The 16,024-nt window shown below is 38.2% G+C and overlaps 5 protein-coding genes across 8 annotated transcripts; 2 read left to right on the plus strand and 3 right to left on the minus strand.

The window, feature by feature from the left end:
- Window positions 1–32: 32 nt before the first annotated feature.
- On the minus strand, window positions 33–3,409 carry RPA70D (Replication factor-A protein 1-like protein). Its single transcript, NM_125493.4, has 11 exons — window positions 3,068–3,409; window positions 2,675–2,821; window positions 2,342–2,569; window positions 2,064–2,241; window positions 1,708–1,978; window positions 1,393–1,620; window positions 1,231–1,309; window positions 998–1,142; window positions 749–909; window positions 529–649; window positions 33–439 (listed from the first exon to the last, which is right to left on the minus strand). Exons 1-11 carry the CDS (start codon window positions 3,193–3,195, stop codon window positions 236–238), a joined length of 1,890 nt encoding a protein of 629 aa, NP_200908.1. The 5' UTR covers window positions 3,196–3,409; the 3' UTR covers window positions 33–235.
- An 888-nt stretch (window positions 3,410–4,297) lies between these two features.
- On the plus strand, window positions 4,298–7,597 carry EXO70E2 (exocyst subunit exo70 family protein E2). 2 transcript variants are annotated; one of them, NM_001037039.2, is made up of 2 exons: window positions 4,318–4,605; window positions 4,710–7,337. In NM_001037039.2, exon 2 carries the CDS (start codon window positions 5,166–5,168, stop codon window positions 7,083–7,085), a length of 1,920 nt encoding a protein of 639 aa, NP_001032116.1. In that variant the 5' UTR covers window positions 4,318–4,605; window positions 4,710–5,165; the 3' UTR covers window positions 7,086–7,337. The 2 variants fall into 2 exon arrangements, with proteins under 2 accessions (NP_200909.1, NP_001032116.1); NM_125494.3 differs by having other exon boundaries at window positions 4,298–7,597.
- Window positions 7,548–10,490, minus strand: ECT3 (evolutionarily conserved C-terminal region 3). 2 transcript variants are annotated; one of them, NM_180905.3, is made up of 7 exons: window positions 10,319–10,490; window positions 9,917–9,990; window positions 9,511–9,801; window positions 8,852–9,412; window positions 8,549–8,761; window positions 8,315–8,461; window positions 7,548–8,224 (listed from the first exon to the last, which is right to left on the minus strand). In NM_180905.3, the coding sequence occupies exons 1-7, from the start codon at window positions 10,332–10,334 to the stop codon at window positions 8,039–8,041; spliced, it is 1,488 nt and encodes a 495-aa protein (NP_851236.1). In that variant the 5' UTR covers window positions 10,335–10,490; the 3' UTR covers window positions 7,548–8,038. The 2 variants fall into 2 exon arrangements, with proteins under 2 accessions (NP_851236.1, NP_568932.2); NM_125495.2 differs by having other exon boundaries at window positions 7,755–8,224; window positions 9,511–9,795; window positions 10,319–10,433.
- A 372-nt stretch (window positions 10,491–10,862) lies between these two features.
- On the plus strand, window positions 10,863–13,081 carry GR-RBP3 (glycine-rich RNA-binding protein 3). 2 transcript variants are annotated; one of them, NM_125496.3, is made up of 5 exons: window positions 10,863–11,054; window positions 11,411–11,559; window positions 11,654–11,722; window positions 11,857–11,963; window positions 12,089–13,081. In NM_125496.3, exons 2-5 carry the CDS (start codon window positions 11,424–11,426, stop codon window positions 12,704–12,706), a joined length of 930 nt encoding a protein of 309 aa, NP_200911.1. In that variant the 5' UTR covers window positions 10,863–11,054; window positions 11,411–11,423; the 3' UTR covers window positions 12,707–13,081. The 2 variants fall into 2 exon arrangements, with proteins under 2 accessions (NP_200911.1, NP_001330940.1); NM_001345440.1 differs by lacking the exon at window positions 10,863–11,054 and adding an exon at window positions 11,055–11,114.
- Window positions 12,887–15,533, minus strand: AT5G61040 (uncharacterized protein). The gene is made up of 3 exons (NM_125497.3): window positions 14,259–15,533; window positions 13,861–14,171; window positions 12,887–13,755 (listed from the first exon to the last, which is right to left on the minus strand). The coding sequence occupies exons 1-3, from the start codon at window positions 14,947–14,949 to the stop codon at window positions 12,985–12,987; spliced, it is 1,773 nt and encodes a 590-aa protein (NP_200912.1). The 5' UTR covers window positions 14,950–15,533; the 3' UTR covers window positions 12,887–12,984.
- Window positions 15,534–16,024: the final 491 nt, after the last annotated feature.

The raw sequence follows: 16,024 nt of genomic DNA on the forward strand, positions 1-16,024 counted from the left end.
TGAAAAGTTATCTTCACAAATTACACAACTCTCTATGACTCTACAGCTGTAAACACAAAATAGATCGCTTGTTTTTATTTGTTAATGATACCGAAATGGATGGCTTGTAAACAATGTAAAGAACAAATTTTAAGCAAAACCCTAATTTTATAAATTGCAGAAAGGCTTATATTATACAAGGAAAAGTTTTGAGACTTTTTTAGGCCAATAGAGAAAAAAAAAGAAGTAAAAGCTACTACTGAGATGTTTTGTTCTTGTTGGAGATGTCTTGAAGCAACAATCTTGTTTCAGCAGCAAAATCAAGAGGAGCTACTCCTTTTACAGTTACCCTCTGTCTCTTCTCACCGTTATACTCATTCTGTGTGACACTAACCCGGAAGACATGAGATGACCATGTTGCCTCTTTCAGTTTTGTCTGATATTCATTTACTTCACCTTCCTGTAAACAAATGTAAACATCAAAATGATGACTATACTTCTTAAGTTCTGACAATTAATAAAAGCTCATGTAGGGTTTTGTTTCCTTACCTCTGATTTTAGTTTGTTGAGCTCATCAGCTGAACATCCAAGAATCTTCTCTGCTTCATCGTTGAATGACGAAATCCAAGTTTCTCCAGATGAGTCGGTGACTTTCACCGCCATTATGTACCTAGCGACAACCAAAGTGGACAGATTTGTAAGATGTCGGAGAAAGGAAGTAAAGATTATAACCAAGTTTGATTATGAATCAAAAGAGTATCTCTCTTACCTTAAGCTGCATTCTTCATACTTTCTCTGGCATCCTTCACACCAGTAACCAGAGTCAAGTGCTTCTGTCACTTTCTTGTTACAAGTCTTACAAGCTTGGTACCACATTGTTTGGTCTGGTTTGATGAAGCTTATGTAAGCCCTAGTGCTGAAAAATACAGGCTGATCCAGAAAATCCAAGTTCATAATAAGTTCATAACTCTATAATTAAGCACTTTTGGTTCAGGATTTGAATTTCAGTGTTTAGTACCTTTTCTTCGAATAAAGATGGATTGCTTGTGATGTGAGAGAGAAGCACTCGGTCAGTATACAAAGACCGAGATCCATTTTTGGCAGAAGGGCTCATCCCTGAGCCAATAGAAGACATGGATATTTCCTTGCCTTCAGAATCAAACCTGCCAATGTCAAAGAGAATGGTAATTGAATAACAGAGACAAGTTTCATCATTTTATTTTATCAGCTGGCTCAATCCAAAAGGCATACCAAGATTTCAACTTTTTAGCTTCTGGTGATTCCGGGTTAATAACCACATTGCTTCTGCTGATGGTAGACAACGAAACACCTGGAGAGATTGGATTCTATGAGCAAAAGGTTCAAACAAGTGTGATTTATCCATACTGTTCAATAATACCAAATACATCATACCTTGAAAATCTCCAACTTTGAGAGACTTGATTGCAATCACAGGTGACTGATCAGCCATGTCTAGTAGCTCCTGACCTATGCCAGTTGCAAGATCATTCCACAGGGACACCACAACAGTTTTCCTTGACTCATCAGCCAAAGTTATATCCCTCTTAGGAATCATCTCATTGTCAGTTCTCCTTCTAATACTCATGGTAGGAGATACACTTTGAACAACTCCAATAAGATCTGAAATAGCATAACAATTAAGTTATTATCACAACCAATGTATAATTTACCTGGAAAAAGAATGTTCAATGACAATAAGGCTCTTACCAATAAGTTCCTTCTGATTAACATACAGACCCAACTCTTCAATGGGTACGAAGTTGAATTTTGTCTCAGGGATGAACATTTCTTCGCTACTAGCTTCCTCAACCTCTGAATTTTCATTCAGTGTCATCTCATAATCATTCTGAACTGTTTTGAACTGCTTGTTAGCGAGTTTTAGTGACCCCCTTGATATATAATAAACCTTTCCCAACTGGAATCTGTCAAAAAACTTCCTTGCAGCATCATTAAACATCGTTGCTTGAATTTGTGTTCCCTGGATAACAGCCAAATAAACAAAATGAGAAACCGCATAAAGGTTGTCTATACCAAGTTTGAGAGATAGTAAGGAGCTTTCTTACTTCTTCATCTGTTAGTTCAACATTGAAGACACATCCTTCACCCCTAGCGTTTTTGTAATTTCTCATCACTCCCTTGTTTGTAACTCGGACTTTGATGGTCCAGTTTCCTTGATATGGATTTAATGACACAAGTGGATGAACCCTTCTAGTCATGGCCATTCTTGCAGCTGGTGCAGCACTGTCAAAATCCAAACGAATTTAAGCAAAACACTAATAAAATAACCATTTGACAGAGACAGTAATGAAACATTGAAGATCAAAAAAGATAATTTGCTTACTTTCCCCTTTGTTCACTCATTATCTGAGAAGCTGATTTGGCTACAAATTCCTGCTTCGGTTTCAATGTGATACCAGTAGAAACAACATCATTCAGAGGACTGACAGGAGAATGCTCTAGTTTCTGCTTCTTGGGCTCACGAGCCTCCTCCTCTCCGCTCTTACTGTCCAAGTTAATCTCAGAATCAAGCACAGAACCAACAGCCTCACATTTAGTCACAAGGAAATATCTGACACAGAGACAATAGAGAAACACACATGTTAGTAACTGTTGATTTCAAGAATCGAACCAGAGTGATTATCCATGTAAAGAAGAAGCAAAAGAGAAGTCTTACTTTGTAGATTTGCTTGAAATGTCGTTAACAGTGAAATCAATGAGACGAATTAGACCCAAGTTCTGGATCTTCCCAGAAATGATTTCAGGTGTGAGTGAAGCAGTAAACATTGCTTTGACTTTCGTCTTTCCGTCATTTGCACTAAATCTGTCAACCAAAATCAAAACAGATCCATCAGAACAAAATCGGTAACTAAAACCCAAAACTAGGCAATATACAAACTATTATCAACAAACCCAGATCTCTTCTATCATAGAGTCATCAAAGTCGTTGCATATCATAATCTAGCTATACAATTGTGATTGAGAGAATATAACACTGACCTAAAGCTGGAACAAGCGAGATTTAAGAAATCAAGTAAAACCCAGATCATGAAAAGCCAAGGAAACTTACGTATAGCGATTGCCGATAGGTTTAAGATCCACAACTTGAACAACGATCTCAGATCGATCGGAAGACGAATCAAAGGATGGGTTTGACAAAACGGTGGAGATGGCATCTGGGGTCACCGAAGTCTGCATCTTTCTCTCTAGATATTGAAAAATGAAACGTTTGGTTTCTCTTTAATCAGAATGGTGAAAACTAAAAGCCGTGAGATAGTGAGAAGAATGAGAGAGAGGTACGAGGGTTTTTGTAAAGGAGAGAGCTTTAAGCGGGAGCTATTAAATTCGATTAATTGTTCCCCCGCCGATTTCAATTTCTATTTTTTTGGCAAAAAACTCTTACCGCTTCTTTTCAGTATCTTTCCATTTTTTTGGCGCATTTTGTTTTGTTTGATAATGGACTTTGTATGCGAAAGAAACTGTGTTACAAAAGCCTTTCACTTCAGGCCCATAGTTTATGGTTTTGTTTTTATGTGTGGGTCTTGAATCCACCGTATCACACGTTATGATTCATAAATATCTAAAATTTATTTCCAACAAATACAATTTTTTTGTTTCTTAAAGAACACATACGATATTATTATTTCAGAAAAAGATTAAATACAAAATCCCCAGGATCAAAATCAAACACCAATTCCAGATTAAACAATATCAACAATCTTTAATGTTTTTGACTTTTTTTTTTCTCTGAATGTTTTTGACAATTGAAAAAAATAATTCTACGCATTGCGTGAGGCAAACATTTAAAATTTTAATTTATATAAAGAGAAAATTTATACTTCTTGACTTGGGAAAAAAAAACTTGCTGAGGTCCTTACTTGATATGAGCTGTCAACTACTAGTGTGAGCCGTACAAATATAATCGGACGGTTCAGATCAATACATTGCGAGCCAGTCAAACTTCAAGTATTGACTAATCAACATCAACGTTTATTACACTAATTTATTATTGTACCCCTTATTTTCCAAAAACATAATACTTTTATCCCTATTGTATCCAATAGCTCTAAAAAAATCCACCATAAAATGTGTTTAATGAAATTCGATTATCTCTGACGACAACATTATCAAAAATCAAGACAAGAGATAGAACATAAAATGTTCAAATTCGTAAAAGTAATTGAAACAAATTAAATTCATTTCGAAGTTTATTAATTACATTTTGACCCCCAAATTTAAGTTAATTAGACTTACCATCCCCATGGTTTTCGTCCCGCCATATGGGGAAGTCAATGGACGAATCAATCTCAATTAGATTCGGGGCGGCCCAAAAATTTATCATTTTCTAAACCTTTCGTAATCTACGAAATTACGGGATCGCCTTCGTTGGAATACTAATTCCATTTTTCAACTTTGTTTTTATAAATACAGTTTACGTGCACCACAACTTTTCTTCTTTCCCTTCTTCTTCCCCAATAATCTCGCTGAAACTCTCTTGCTCTTGCTTCTAAAAATCTGTTCTTTGAGACTTTGATCACACAGTTATCAAAATCATAATCTCTTCTTTCCTGGTTTTTTTTTTTTTCTTCTTCTTCTTCCCGTTTCACGGTACGTTTACTCTGTTCGATCACCGAGTGTATGATAAAATGTTTCTGTGAAATCAAATAACATATCACTTTCTAATAAACATCAAAATTTCTCCTTTTTTACAGAAACAAGAAGTTTTTTTGGGAAAGCCGTTGACTTGACTTTTTCTTTGGGGTGTTGTGTGGGAGCTTATAGTATGGTACCATAAGTGGGAGCTTATAGTTTGGGGTGTTGTGTGGGAGCTTATAGTATGAGGAAAAATGTTAGATTTGAAGAATGCTTCACTGATTTTTTACCATAAGTATGTCAACTGGATTAAGCTTAAGTAGTAATGGTTTTTACTATGTTCATGTGGGGATTTCTCTTCCTCTCTGTTTACTTCATTCCGAGATGACTTGAGATTTTTTCAAAGTATAGTTCTTGGAGTTAAGCTTACCTAGTAATCACTTTATATAACATCCCTTCGTTTACATTTGTGCTTTCACCTGGAAACACTTTAGACTTTTCTCTCTTCTGCCGTGTGTATTTAGTTGTCTAGTCAAATTTAAGTTGAGTTTAGGCTCTAGTCTTTGGTTTTGGTTATGGCAGAGTTTGATTCCAAGGTTCCTGTTTCCGGAATGAACAATCATGTCTTTGAGGCATGTCACCATGTTGTTAAGGCACTGAGGGCATCTGATAACAACCTGGATGCCAATTTGAGAAAGCTCCTAAGTGACCTAGAGATGCATTTGTCAACATTTGGGATTGCTGATACCAAAGTTGAAGATGCAGGATTCTCTGAGATCAAGAAGAGATTCAAAGAAGCTGTGAAGAGAATCCGCAGTTGGGAGACAAACCAGTCGACGATGTTTGAAGCTGGTCTGTCTGAAGCTGATCAGTTCTTTCAAGCCCTGTATGACGTTCAAACAGTTCTTGTGGGTTTCAAAGCTTTGCCCATGAAAACTAACCAGATGGAGAAAGATGTTTACAACCAAGCTACGGTTGCTCTTGACATCGCGATGTTGAGGCTTGAGAAAGAGCTCTGTGATGTTCTGCATCAGCACAAACGGCATGTACAGCCTGATTACTTGGCTGTTAGTTCCCGTAGAAAAGATATTGTGTACGACGAGTCCTTTGTCTCCCTAGATGATGAAGTTATTGTCGAAGCTTCTTCACATGAAGATGATGAACAGATATCGGACTTTTATAATTCTGATTTGGTTGATCCCATCGTACTTCCTCACATCAAAGCTATTGCAAACGCCATGTTTGCTTGCGAGTATGATCAACCATTCTGTGAAGCTTTCATCGGCGTTCAAAGAGAAGCTCTGGAGGAGTATATGGTTACTCTCGAAATGGAAAGATTCAGCTGCGTTGATGTTCTCAGAATGGACTGGGAGGATTTGAATGGTGCAATGAGAAAATGGACAAAGGTTGTTAAGATCATTACTCAGGTCTATCTCGCCAGTGAAAAACAGCTATGTGATCAGATTTTGGGAGACTTTGAGTCAATTTCTACAGCTTGCTTCATTGAAATCTCAAAAGATGCAATTCTATCACTCCTCAACTTTGGAGAAGCTGTGGTGCTGAGATCTTGCAAGCCAGAAATGCTTGAGCGCTTCCTTAGTATGTATGAGGTTTCAGCAGAGATTCTCGTGGATGTCGATAACCTCTTCCCCGATGAAACAGGCTCGTCTTTAAGAATTGCATTTCACAACCTGTCAAAAAAACTAGCTGATCATACAACCACAACCTTCTTAAAGTTCAAAGACGCAATAGCCTCAGATGAATCCACACGCCCCTTTCATGGAGGCGGGATTCATCACCTGACCAGGTATGTAATGAACTACTTGAAGCTTCTCCCGGAGTATACCGACTCACTAAACTCACTGCTTCAGAACATACACGTTGACGACTCCATCCCCGAGAAAACAGGAGAAGATGTCCTCCCTTCGACATTCTCTCCAATGGCTAGACACCTCAGGTCAATCGTCACAACTCTAGAATCCAGCCTTGAGCGAAAAGCTCAGCTGTACGCAGACGAAGCACTGAAATCCATTTTCCTGATGAACAACTTCCGTTACATGGTCCAGAAGGTAAAGGGATCAGAGCTGAGACGCTTGTTTGGAGACGAATGGATCAGGAAGCACATTGCAAGCTACCAATGCAATGTCACTAACTACGAGAGATCCACATGGAGCTCCATACTCGCTTTGCTCAGAGACAACAACGACTCTGTAAGAACCCTGAGAGAAAGATGCAGACTTTTCAGCCTTGCATTTGATGATGTTTACAAGAACCAAACCCGTTGGTCAGTCCCTGATTCAGAGCTCCGCGATGATCTTCACATCTCGACCTCTGTCAAGGTTGTTCAGTCTTACAGAGGATTTCTTGGAAGAAATGCAGTTCGCATAGGCGAAAAACACATCCGATACACTTGTGAAGACATTGAGAATATGCTCCTTGATCTCTTTGAATGTTTGCCATCTCCAAGATCACTGCGCAGCTCTCGTAAGAGATGATGATGATGATGACTTGAGCCTAATGGACTCCATCTTTGTTCTTTTGATCTTTTGTTATTTACTCACTTATGCAATGTTTTGTGATTGCTTACATGCAAATAAAGTTGTAGAATTTTTATACTCCATTGTGGGGATGTAATAGTAATTGGCTATCTTGTCACTATGTCATCTTTGACATGCTTAATACAAATTCAATGTTTAAGTCGGATTTAACATTTATAATGACGATGGTTTTTTGGTTAACTCTATGGACTCATCTGATTTAACTGAGGTATGGACTTGGGCTATTTGACTAGGAGATATCTTTGGTGACTTCTTACTACTACTCACCTCTGTATTCTCTGCTGGATTTTGGCATATGCAACAGCAAAGTGTTGTTGATGGAACAAGTGAAGGAAGTGAGCTAGCAGTGGAAAGAAGACTGGGCTGATTATGAATGTCAGTAATGACGTCTCTCCCCAGTCAAGAAGATAACTAGAGAATTATGCTTAGAAGATTTGATGGTAGCCTTGCTATTCTCCATCTATTCTCATCTTCGGAAAATTGTCTAAACTATAGTACCCTTATGTCCAAAAACCTACAATCTTCTGTCAAAATATGAGAAGGAACTTTTTTTGGACCGTTTGATTCCTGCATTCGAGTATGAAGCAGATGCCAAATGTTTCTCTTACTTGTCTTGCCTGAAAAGTTATATAAAACTGAATAAGCTGATTCAATACCAATCTTTTACCCATATCCTCATATGTTGGACCATTACTAAAGGGATAGAGAATAACTGCAAGATGATGAATGCTCATGCCAAAACTTCATCTACTAAGCCACTACCCTCTCAACTCGGTTCCAAAAAAAAAAAAAAAAAAGTCTGCAAATTCAGGAATGGAAACAAAACTAGAGAAACGCTCTAAATAGCCTAAAACAGCCCACCCAGTTCCCACTTAAAACCAAAGGTTGGTTCAGCAGGCAGTAGCAACAGCATTTTTCTCCACAGGTAACTCGGTCTCTTTCACCACTTTCGATTCTTTAGTCACTTCAGCCGCAACTCCTAGTGCTGCTGCATCTTCTGAGGCTGTAGTAGACTCTTGAGGTTTCACAAGATTAATTTTTGACATTACACCTTTGTCTGCATTGGCCACCAATGTCTGCTTGGAAACAATACCAAAATTTGTAAGATATTCCTGTTATATAATTATATATATCAATGAATTGTTGGTTTCAGAGAGGATTGTTGCCTGTTTTTTGATCTGCAGGTGTTTGCTTTTCCTTTCTTGGATAATCTTTTGACGATTCTCATAGAACTCAAAATCATCGAGGATGCATGTCTTGCTTGCGTGGTCCTTGAAAATCTTGATGACTTTAATGCCTTGCTCGAGCTTTACCTGCAGACAAAAAAATGGTAAGAAAATAAATGACAGCTCAATTATTAGAATACAAAAGATGATAAATAACACAGTGAGCGGACATACTTCCTGTGTGTCTCTGCTATTAGTAACCGGCTTGTTCTCATTGTTCTCCAGAGTTATATGCCTCAAGGAGCTATTAGGGATATCTTTAACGAAATGCCACTTAACAGGGAAGCAACCAATCCATTTGTCCTGTTGCCAGTATTCAACAGTCTTATTGAAATCAACAGGGCCTACCATCTCGGCTAAACCAACAAATTGTCCACTAGTGTTTACCTGCATCAATGAAAACATAAGAACTCTACAACTAAAACTGAAATACACAGCAGAGGTTGATAACATATTCAAAAAAAATTATTCACTCACAGAGAAAAGTAGAAACACGGGACAGCCATCTGACTTCTGTTTTGCCTCGTTATATGAGGCATCCAGCTTCTTGTTACCATTAGGAGTGCTGGACCAAACACTGTATTTGATACTTTTATGAATATCATCTTCACTGTACGATTTGATTACATAAAACTTTGCTTCTGTGTAGGTCTCAGGGAAATCTATCTTATTGTAGTCCTTGGGATCTAAAAGAGACACATCTTCACTGAGTTTCTCAGTCTCAGTCACTCTCTGCTCCTTCAAAGACACAGCCATCACCTTGGAACCATCTTGGCTGTTGAAACCCTTAGCTCGTGGACCTCTATTCATCTCATTTAACCCCTCAATGTTTTCTTTGCCATATCCATGATACCCGTTTCTTGGCTTGTAGGTATTGTTAACCGCATACCAATTGGGCATGTATTTCCATGAGTCATAACCGTAAGAGCCATACCCATAGCCATTCGTGTAAGGTCCACACATCCCATAATTGGAGTAAATGTTGTCCATGTATCCTCCATAAGATTGACCATTACCAGCTGATCTTCCCTGCTGAGTCTGCAAAATAAGATGATAATAAATTAAACGAATAAACAAGTCAAGATTACATACCAAGTGATTATAACTACAGCTCAATGAATGAAATAAGAACATACCAGGTACTGATACTGAAGATTGGTTTTCCCTGAAGCATAGCTCCCAGTGTAACCATGTCTTGGGTACTGATATGCTGGGGGATAGTACCCATAAGCATAGGCACCCTTCCCATATGAACCCTTTGCGTTATAAGCTGCACTTTGGTACCCGAGTTTCTTAAGGTTGGATCCCTTGTCTTTGGTCACACCTCCATCTTTAGACAAAAGACTAGGTTTACCAATTTTGGTAGCCTCCACTAACTCATCATTGAGCAAGAAGTCATTACCGTTTCCGCCATAAGCCCCCTGCAACTAAAATGGACACTAGCCTTTATAAGTTCACTCTGAAAATTACTCTTATTGAAACCAAAAGGCATGTTTTCTGAATCACTAAACAAAAGGTGAACACTAAACCACAGAAAAATACCTTTGTTTCAGAATCAGGAGCTAAAGCCTTGGTTGTTGGATCAATCGACAAATTATGTAGCACATCTGAAACATCTATAGAAAAAAACAATGAAGGAATAACAAAATTTATGATTTTTTCACGAGTCAAAACATCAGATCAACAAGGAAGAACCACGATAATTCTTCATAAACCCTAAAAGTTAAGAATTTATGAACGATTTACAAAAAAATAAAAACAAAGAAGAAGATCTAAATCCATCGTAGAAAAACAAGAGTGTCAAAAGAACTAACAACAGATCCAGCTAGAATGAAGAAATCAGCTTATATTTAAAACCCTCTGAACAAAAAGAATCTTCTTAGAAGAAAGCTTTGACAAAAACTCATAAAGCAAATACAAATAGACACAGATAATGAAGGATACGGTCAGGATTTGCCATGGCTGCGTAGTGAGTGGCTTAGCGGCGGAAACTTGTTGTAGGAGAGAATGAGAAAATGTGAGAGAGAGAGAGAGTAAACGCCTGACTAGCGGAGACCACAAAACCCTAAAAGCAACAACTTTTTGAGTATTTCATGTTTCGGGTTTAACCCATTCACTTTCGGGTCAAAATAATGTGATTCGGGTTGCATTTTCAGCAAATCAAATGGGCTGAAATAACAAAAGAGAATAAGGCCCAGTTACAAAAGAGAATAAAGTTTTGTTAAGGGTTAACTTTTTTTTTTGTTTTCCTTTTATCTTTTAATACTTCTATATTATAATTTTATTGCAACAATATTCAAACTAGAAGTTTAATGTATAGGATTCAATTACAAAAATTATACGTAGTTTTACCAAACTTCTAAGAAAAAAGTTTAATTTCGAAATATCTTTCTAAGTTAAGTTAATCTTCGAATTCTTCCTTTTTATTTTCGTTTAAAAACCAAAATAGAGAGATTAAATCGTTATAGGCTTAGAGCTACTGGGCTGTCACATAAACGAATGACTTACCCAATGAAAACCCCGTACGTGTCTAATATGATTTTCCAAAATCATTTTAGATTCAACGGTCACGATTGACTCAGATCTTGCAACTTCGCTACATAAACCCTTTCTGGGAGAAGTAGGGTTTTAAGTTTTAACGGACGCGAGAAATCACAGAGGAAGCGAAGTCAGTGTAGAGGTACTTCACTCTTCACGCTCATTTCACTCTCAGCTTTGAATCTCGTTAGCTGTTTTGAAGGTTCTTTCTTTTCTGATTTTGAGTGTTCTCTGTTATTTCTTCGCTTTTCATTTTCATGGATTTAGGTTCCGATCTTTGTGTTACGGTATTGAATTCACTTTTTGGTTCCTTAGTAGTTCATGTATTTGCAGAGTACGAGTTAAAAAAGCTTTGATTGTCGTTTTTAAGATTCCCTTCTTCTTAAGGGGGAAAAAGTATGAAACTTGCTAATTTCTTGATAGAAAATAGGAAATGATATCATCATTACTTTGAAATTGACTATCTGGTGGCTGAAGTATTTGTCTTTTTCATGCTAGATATCTAATTGCGATGGCTTTTTTGAGTAAATTCGGGAACATATTGAAGCAGACCACAAACAAGCAACTCAATGCTCAGGTTTCTTTATCAAGCCCTTCGCTTTTTCAAGCAATAAGGTGTATGTCATCTTCTAAGCTCTTTATTGGAGGTGAGTCTAGTTCTATAGGCTTTTCATCTGTTTACTTGTTTATGCTGTTATGTTACTAACTTTATGATTTTGTTTTCTCTTTTCTTGTTGTAAGGTATGGCTTATAGCATGGATGAGGATAGCTTAAGAGAAGCTTTCACCAAATACGGTGAAGTTGTCGATAGTAAGTTACTGATCTATTTAGTATTCTTGTCAAAATGCTATTGCAGTGTCTTAGTGAATAAATTAGGCACTTGTTTCTTGAGTATGGTTTGTTTAGTTGCCTTCTGCTAACCAAGCCTTTGTGTTTTTACACAGCTAGAGTTATTTTGGATCGTGAAACTGGTAGGTCAAGGGGATTTGGATTTGTTACATTCACCTCTTCAGAAGCGGCATCTAGTGCTATCCAGGCTTTGGATGGCCGGGTAAGTTCCATTGCTAATCTATGAAACCTTTGAAAGAGTTATAATGTCTGTTAACTTTCTCGTGTCTCGTTGGGTTTAACTTTCATTGATACTCTCCCTGATCCATTACCTTAATCCTCCCTCAGGATCTCCATGGCCGGGTTGTTAAAGTAAACTATGCAAATGATAGAACAAGTGGTGGTGGTTTTGGAGGTGGTGGCTATGGAGGCGGTGGTGGTGGTTATGGTGGTAGTGGTGGCTACGGAGGAGGTGCTGGTGGCTACGGAGGAAGTGGTGGCTATGGAGGCGGTGCTGGTGGCTACGGAGGTAATTCTGGTGGTGGCTACGGAGGTAATGCTGCTGGTGGATATGGAGGCAGTGGTGCTGGTGGCTATGGAGGCGATGCTACTGGTCACGGAGGTGCTGGTGGAGGTTATGGTTCAAGCGGTGGCTTTGGATCTAGCGGCAACACTTATGGGGAGGGTTCAAGTGCAAGCGCAGGTGCTGTTGGTGACTATAATGGAAGTAGTGGTTATGGTAGCGCCAATACTTATGGTAGCAGCAATGGTGGATTCGCTGGAGACAGCCAGTTTGGAGGAAGCCCTGTTGGCAACAGCTCTCAGTTCGGTGGTGACAATACCCAGTTTACTGCTGGTGGCCAATTTGGCGGTGAGGATCAATTTGGAAGCATGGAGAAAAGTGAAACGAAGATGGAAGATGGACCAATAGGTGGAGAATTCGAAGATGTTGCCAAAAGAGCTTGAAGGAACTAGCAAAAAATGTTGTCAAGACTGTCTTTTCATATTAAATCCTATGATTAGTAGTAGCTAGCTATTCTACATTGCTTCCTGAATTAAACACTTTATCAAGAAACAATCTGCTTTTGCTATCTTTGAAAATAATTTGTAGCTTGAAATTGTTTTGTAAGGTATAATTTGAACTTTAACCAAAAAAGTGAGCTCTGTATCAACTTTGCTTGTGGCCTACACACTAACCAGACCTTAAGAATTCCATCCACGCAAAACTCTAATGCTGCCTAATGTTACAGATTATGTTCAGTTTCTTCCATGAGAAATAGCATCTTCTGTGCATTCAACACAACAGGAGACCCTTGTTTTGTTTTCTCAACAATCTGCTTTATCAGTTGCTTCTCCATTTCATTCACAAAGTCACTGCTTTTTTCTTCTTCGTCTTCAATACCAATAAGGTCTAGCAGCTCCTGCTCCTGCACCTTGAAATCATCCTTGTGATGGCTCCAAGGTGAGCTTTTGTTTGTTGAAGATAAATCTTCTTGGTGAATCCCGCTATCTTGCATCTCCAATGGTGAATCACCATCATCATCTTCCGAGTCATCGTTTATTTTCATCAATTCGTCGTAAGACTCATTGAATGCATCAAGTGCTTCCCCAGTTAAGTTCATAACCAGGGGTTGCATCTCCGCAAGATTAGTCTTGGTGTGCTCTATAGCAACTGGGATTTTTGATTCACTCTTATAGGTCATCACTTCACGGGTTTCCCATAATCTTGACCATGACTTCTTCTTGCTTTCTGATTCCATGACTAGCTGCTCTACCTTCCTTTGGCTCTCTTGGAGTGCAGTCTCGAGCTCTCCAATCCGTTTCTCAAGACGTGAATTGATAACTTTATGCAACCGCAAGCTCAATTCGCGAGGTGAGACAGCATAGTTTCCTGACTCAGGTGTGGAGTTACCACTTGGGTCTTGGTTGGACTCAGTTTCATCTAAACGCTTCCCTTTAACCCGATCAGCTCTCAGTTCACCCTGTGCAAATTCTACCTCACAATCCGGCTCCATCTGCAACAAAAATCAAAATTGAACTTTGAATATCTTGTTTGAGTTTTTGGTGGTGATTCAGGCAAGGCAAAGTAAAGAGCATAGTTAAAAGTGTAGACAACACACCTCTATTATATCAGAGAGTCTTGTCTCAATGTTGGAGGAATTCATGTTAATTTCTAGCCTTTCAAGTTCCGCTTCAAGCTCTGCTTCAATATTACTTATAGATTCTGAACTCTCAGCTGCCTTTTCAATATCTATCTCCTTCACTATCAACGTGTCTTTCATCTCAAGCTCATCTTCTAAATCATGCACCAAGTTCTCTGTTTGCTTCAGCTCTTGTTTGACTTTGCTCACTTCGGCTTGGCTTGCCATAAATGAGGACATGATGCCAATCGAGATCCCGATTTGTAACAACATTGTTGCATCACCTAGTCCTGAAAAAAAGAAACTTAAATGCCATGGACAGTCTACTCAATCATTTAGTATAAATAATTACAAGTCAAAGATTGCAACAACTTTACCATGTTTTCTACTCTTGCTCTTCTCATTTCCCACTCTCTCAATCGAAGACTCCACTCCGGGGACTCCACAACTTAATGTAGCCTTATCTTCACTGAGAACAATATGTTGGCTCAGCCACAAAGAATCTGCAGCACTCTTGCTAATTACTCGAGTACCATCAGTGACAAGTAATGGCCTTGAAACTGAAGCGTGAGGTGATGGAAATGGGCTAGTCATGTAATCTTCTATGGTCATTTGTTCTCTATGAAACCGAGACATTAAGCAGCTATCCATCGAACTCAAAGGTTTGATTAATCGCCTGAACCGCTGGTTTCTCCTAAATGAAGAATTCAACTGTGTGTCACCTACAAGATTACCACTGGTTTTCCAAGTCCCCAGTTCCATCTCCGGGAACTCGGGCATCAAACCGAACAAAGTATCTGAATGGTTAGTTTCGTAATATCCTGAGCTTTCCCCACTCGTAGATGCATCTGGATTATCCCCATCTGATAGCATTTTCTCATCCCCAAACTTATTTTCATTAGCCTTTTTGACTCTTACTAATCTGCTAAGCAAGCAACCAGGAGGAGATTCTGGCTTCACATCTTCAGAAGAAGATTCAAGAACGTTATCTTTACCTTTGGTTACATTCTGCAACTGCTTAGCTATATATCCCGTAGCAGCAGTCGCTGCGATTAACCAAACATCCATTTCGTCCTCTCTTGCCTTGAGGAATCAAGAGAGCAACCCAAAAATACAACAGTACAATCTCTCCTTCTTCATTCCAATTCAAACACCAATCCAATGAAAGAAGTTGAAAGCTCAGGGCTTTAAACAATCCCCACTCTATCGAACCAGAGTTAACAGGCACTTTCAGGCAGAAATGTTATCTGAAAATTCCCAAACGAATTCAACCTCAAGGAGAGACCTAAAAACGCAGGAATCAGGCCACAGAGCAATGCCCAAAACCCTTCCACTTTGTACCAAAACTATACGGAAATCGAATTACTACTGAGCAAAACCCAGAGAAAGCTTCGATTTTTCCGTCAGAGATAAGGTGAGGAGCTGTAACAACGTGTACCCTTTTCCTTTGGGCGAAATTTGCAAAGAAAAAAGAGAGACTTTTGCTTGAAGAAATGATCGATGAACCAATGGAGAAGCTCAAGGTCTAAGAAATCGAACAATCGGAAAAGGTGGAATCTTTGTCGGAAGTTGGTACAATCGAATCAGCCAAACGAACGGCTCTGTGTTTTAATTTTTATTATCTTCTTAGCTGACAAAAAAGACGACGATACGGCAACTTAGTGAGAATACTGTAAGCTTATATTATTAAATTCCCAAAATATCTGATCATTAAATAATTAATCAAACGGTTGCTGAAAAAAAATAAAAAAAAATTGTATAATGAAATTGACAAACAATTAATATCAGTTTGCCCAATTTTACTAAGAAATTAATTTCCCTCTCTTAAGTTTTACATATTTTACAAGAGTACTACACAATAACAGAACTTAAAAGTTAGTTACAAAATAGTTATAAGAACAAGAAAAATATTCTCAAATATGTTTAAATGTTTGCATAATTTTTCTTCCATTTCTATTTTCGTTCTTATGCCAAATTTTGTGAACTGTAATAATGTTCATTATAATATCTTAAAATATAACTAAATTACATACAGAGAGAGTAGAGCAACCTCAAAGCACACAACACATCCTCTCTTTCAAAAGACACAATCAAAAGTCTCACAATATTTCTTAACCTGTGATTTATTTTTCTTTTTAATCCT

Source organism: Arabidopsis thaliana, chromosome 5 (assembly GCF_000001735.4).
Source record: "Arabidopsis thaliana chromosome 5, partial sequence".
NCBI lineage: Eukaryota > Viridiplantae > Streptophyta > Magnoliopsida > Brassicales > Brassicaceae > Arabidopsis > Arabidopsis thaliana.

Bases quoted from the DNA above. Each gene is read 5' to 3' on its own strand.
- RPA70D (NM_125493.4), bottom strand. From the start codon at position 3,195: ATGCAGACTTCGGTGACCCCAGATGCCATCTCCACCGTTTTGTCAAAC. The intron at 2,570-2,674 runs GTAAGACTTCTC...TCTCTGTGTCAG, and splicing joins ATTTCAAGCAAATCTACAAA to ATATTTCCTTGTGACTAAAT. The intron at 1,143-1,230 runs GTATGCCTTTTG...TGACATTGGCAG, and splicing joins GCTAAAAAGTTGAAATCTTG to GTTTGATTCTGAAGGCAAGG.
- EXO70E2 (NM_125494.3), top strand. From the start codon at position 5,166: ATGGCAGAGTTTGATTCCAAGGTTCCTGTTTCCGGAATGAACAATCAT.
- ECT3 (NM_180905.3), bottom strand. The intron at 9,413-9,510 runs GTATGTTCTTAT...CTTATTTTGCAG, and splicing joins ATCTTCAGTATCAGTACCTG to ACTCAGCAGGGAAGATCAGC. The intron at 8,225-8,314 runs GCAACAATCCTC...GTTTCCAAGCAG, and splicing joins ACCTGCAGATCAAAAAACAG to ACATTGGTGGCCAATGCAGA.
- GR-RBP3 (NM_125496.3), top strand. From the start codon at position 11,424: ATGGCTTTTTTGAGTAAATTCGGGAACATATTGAAGCAGACCACAAAC. The intron at 11,723-11,856 runs GTAAGTTACTGA...GTTTTTACACAG, and splicing joins ATACGGTGAAGTTGTCGATA to CTAGAGTTATTTTGGATCGT. The intron at 11,964-12,088 runs GTAAGTTCCATT...ATCCTCCCTCAG, and splicing joins TCCAGGCTTTGGATGGCCGG to GATCTCCATGGCCGGGTTGT.
- AT5G61040 (NM_125497.3), bottom strand. From the start codon at position 14,949: ATGGATGTTTGGTTAATCGCAGCGACTGCTGCTACGGGATATATAGCT. The intron at 14,172-14,258 runs GTAAAGTTGTTG...TCTTTTTTTCAG, and splicing joins GAGCAAGAGTAGAAAACATG to GACTAGGTGATGCAACAATG. The intron at 13,756-13,860 runs GTGTGTTGTCTA...TTTTTGTTGCAG, and splicing joins GACTCTCTGATATAATAGAG to ATGGAGCCGGATTGTGAGGT.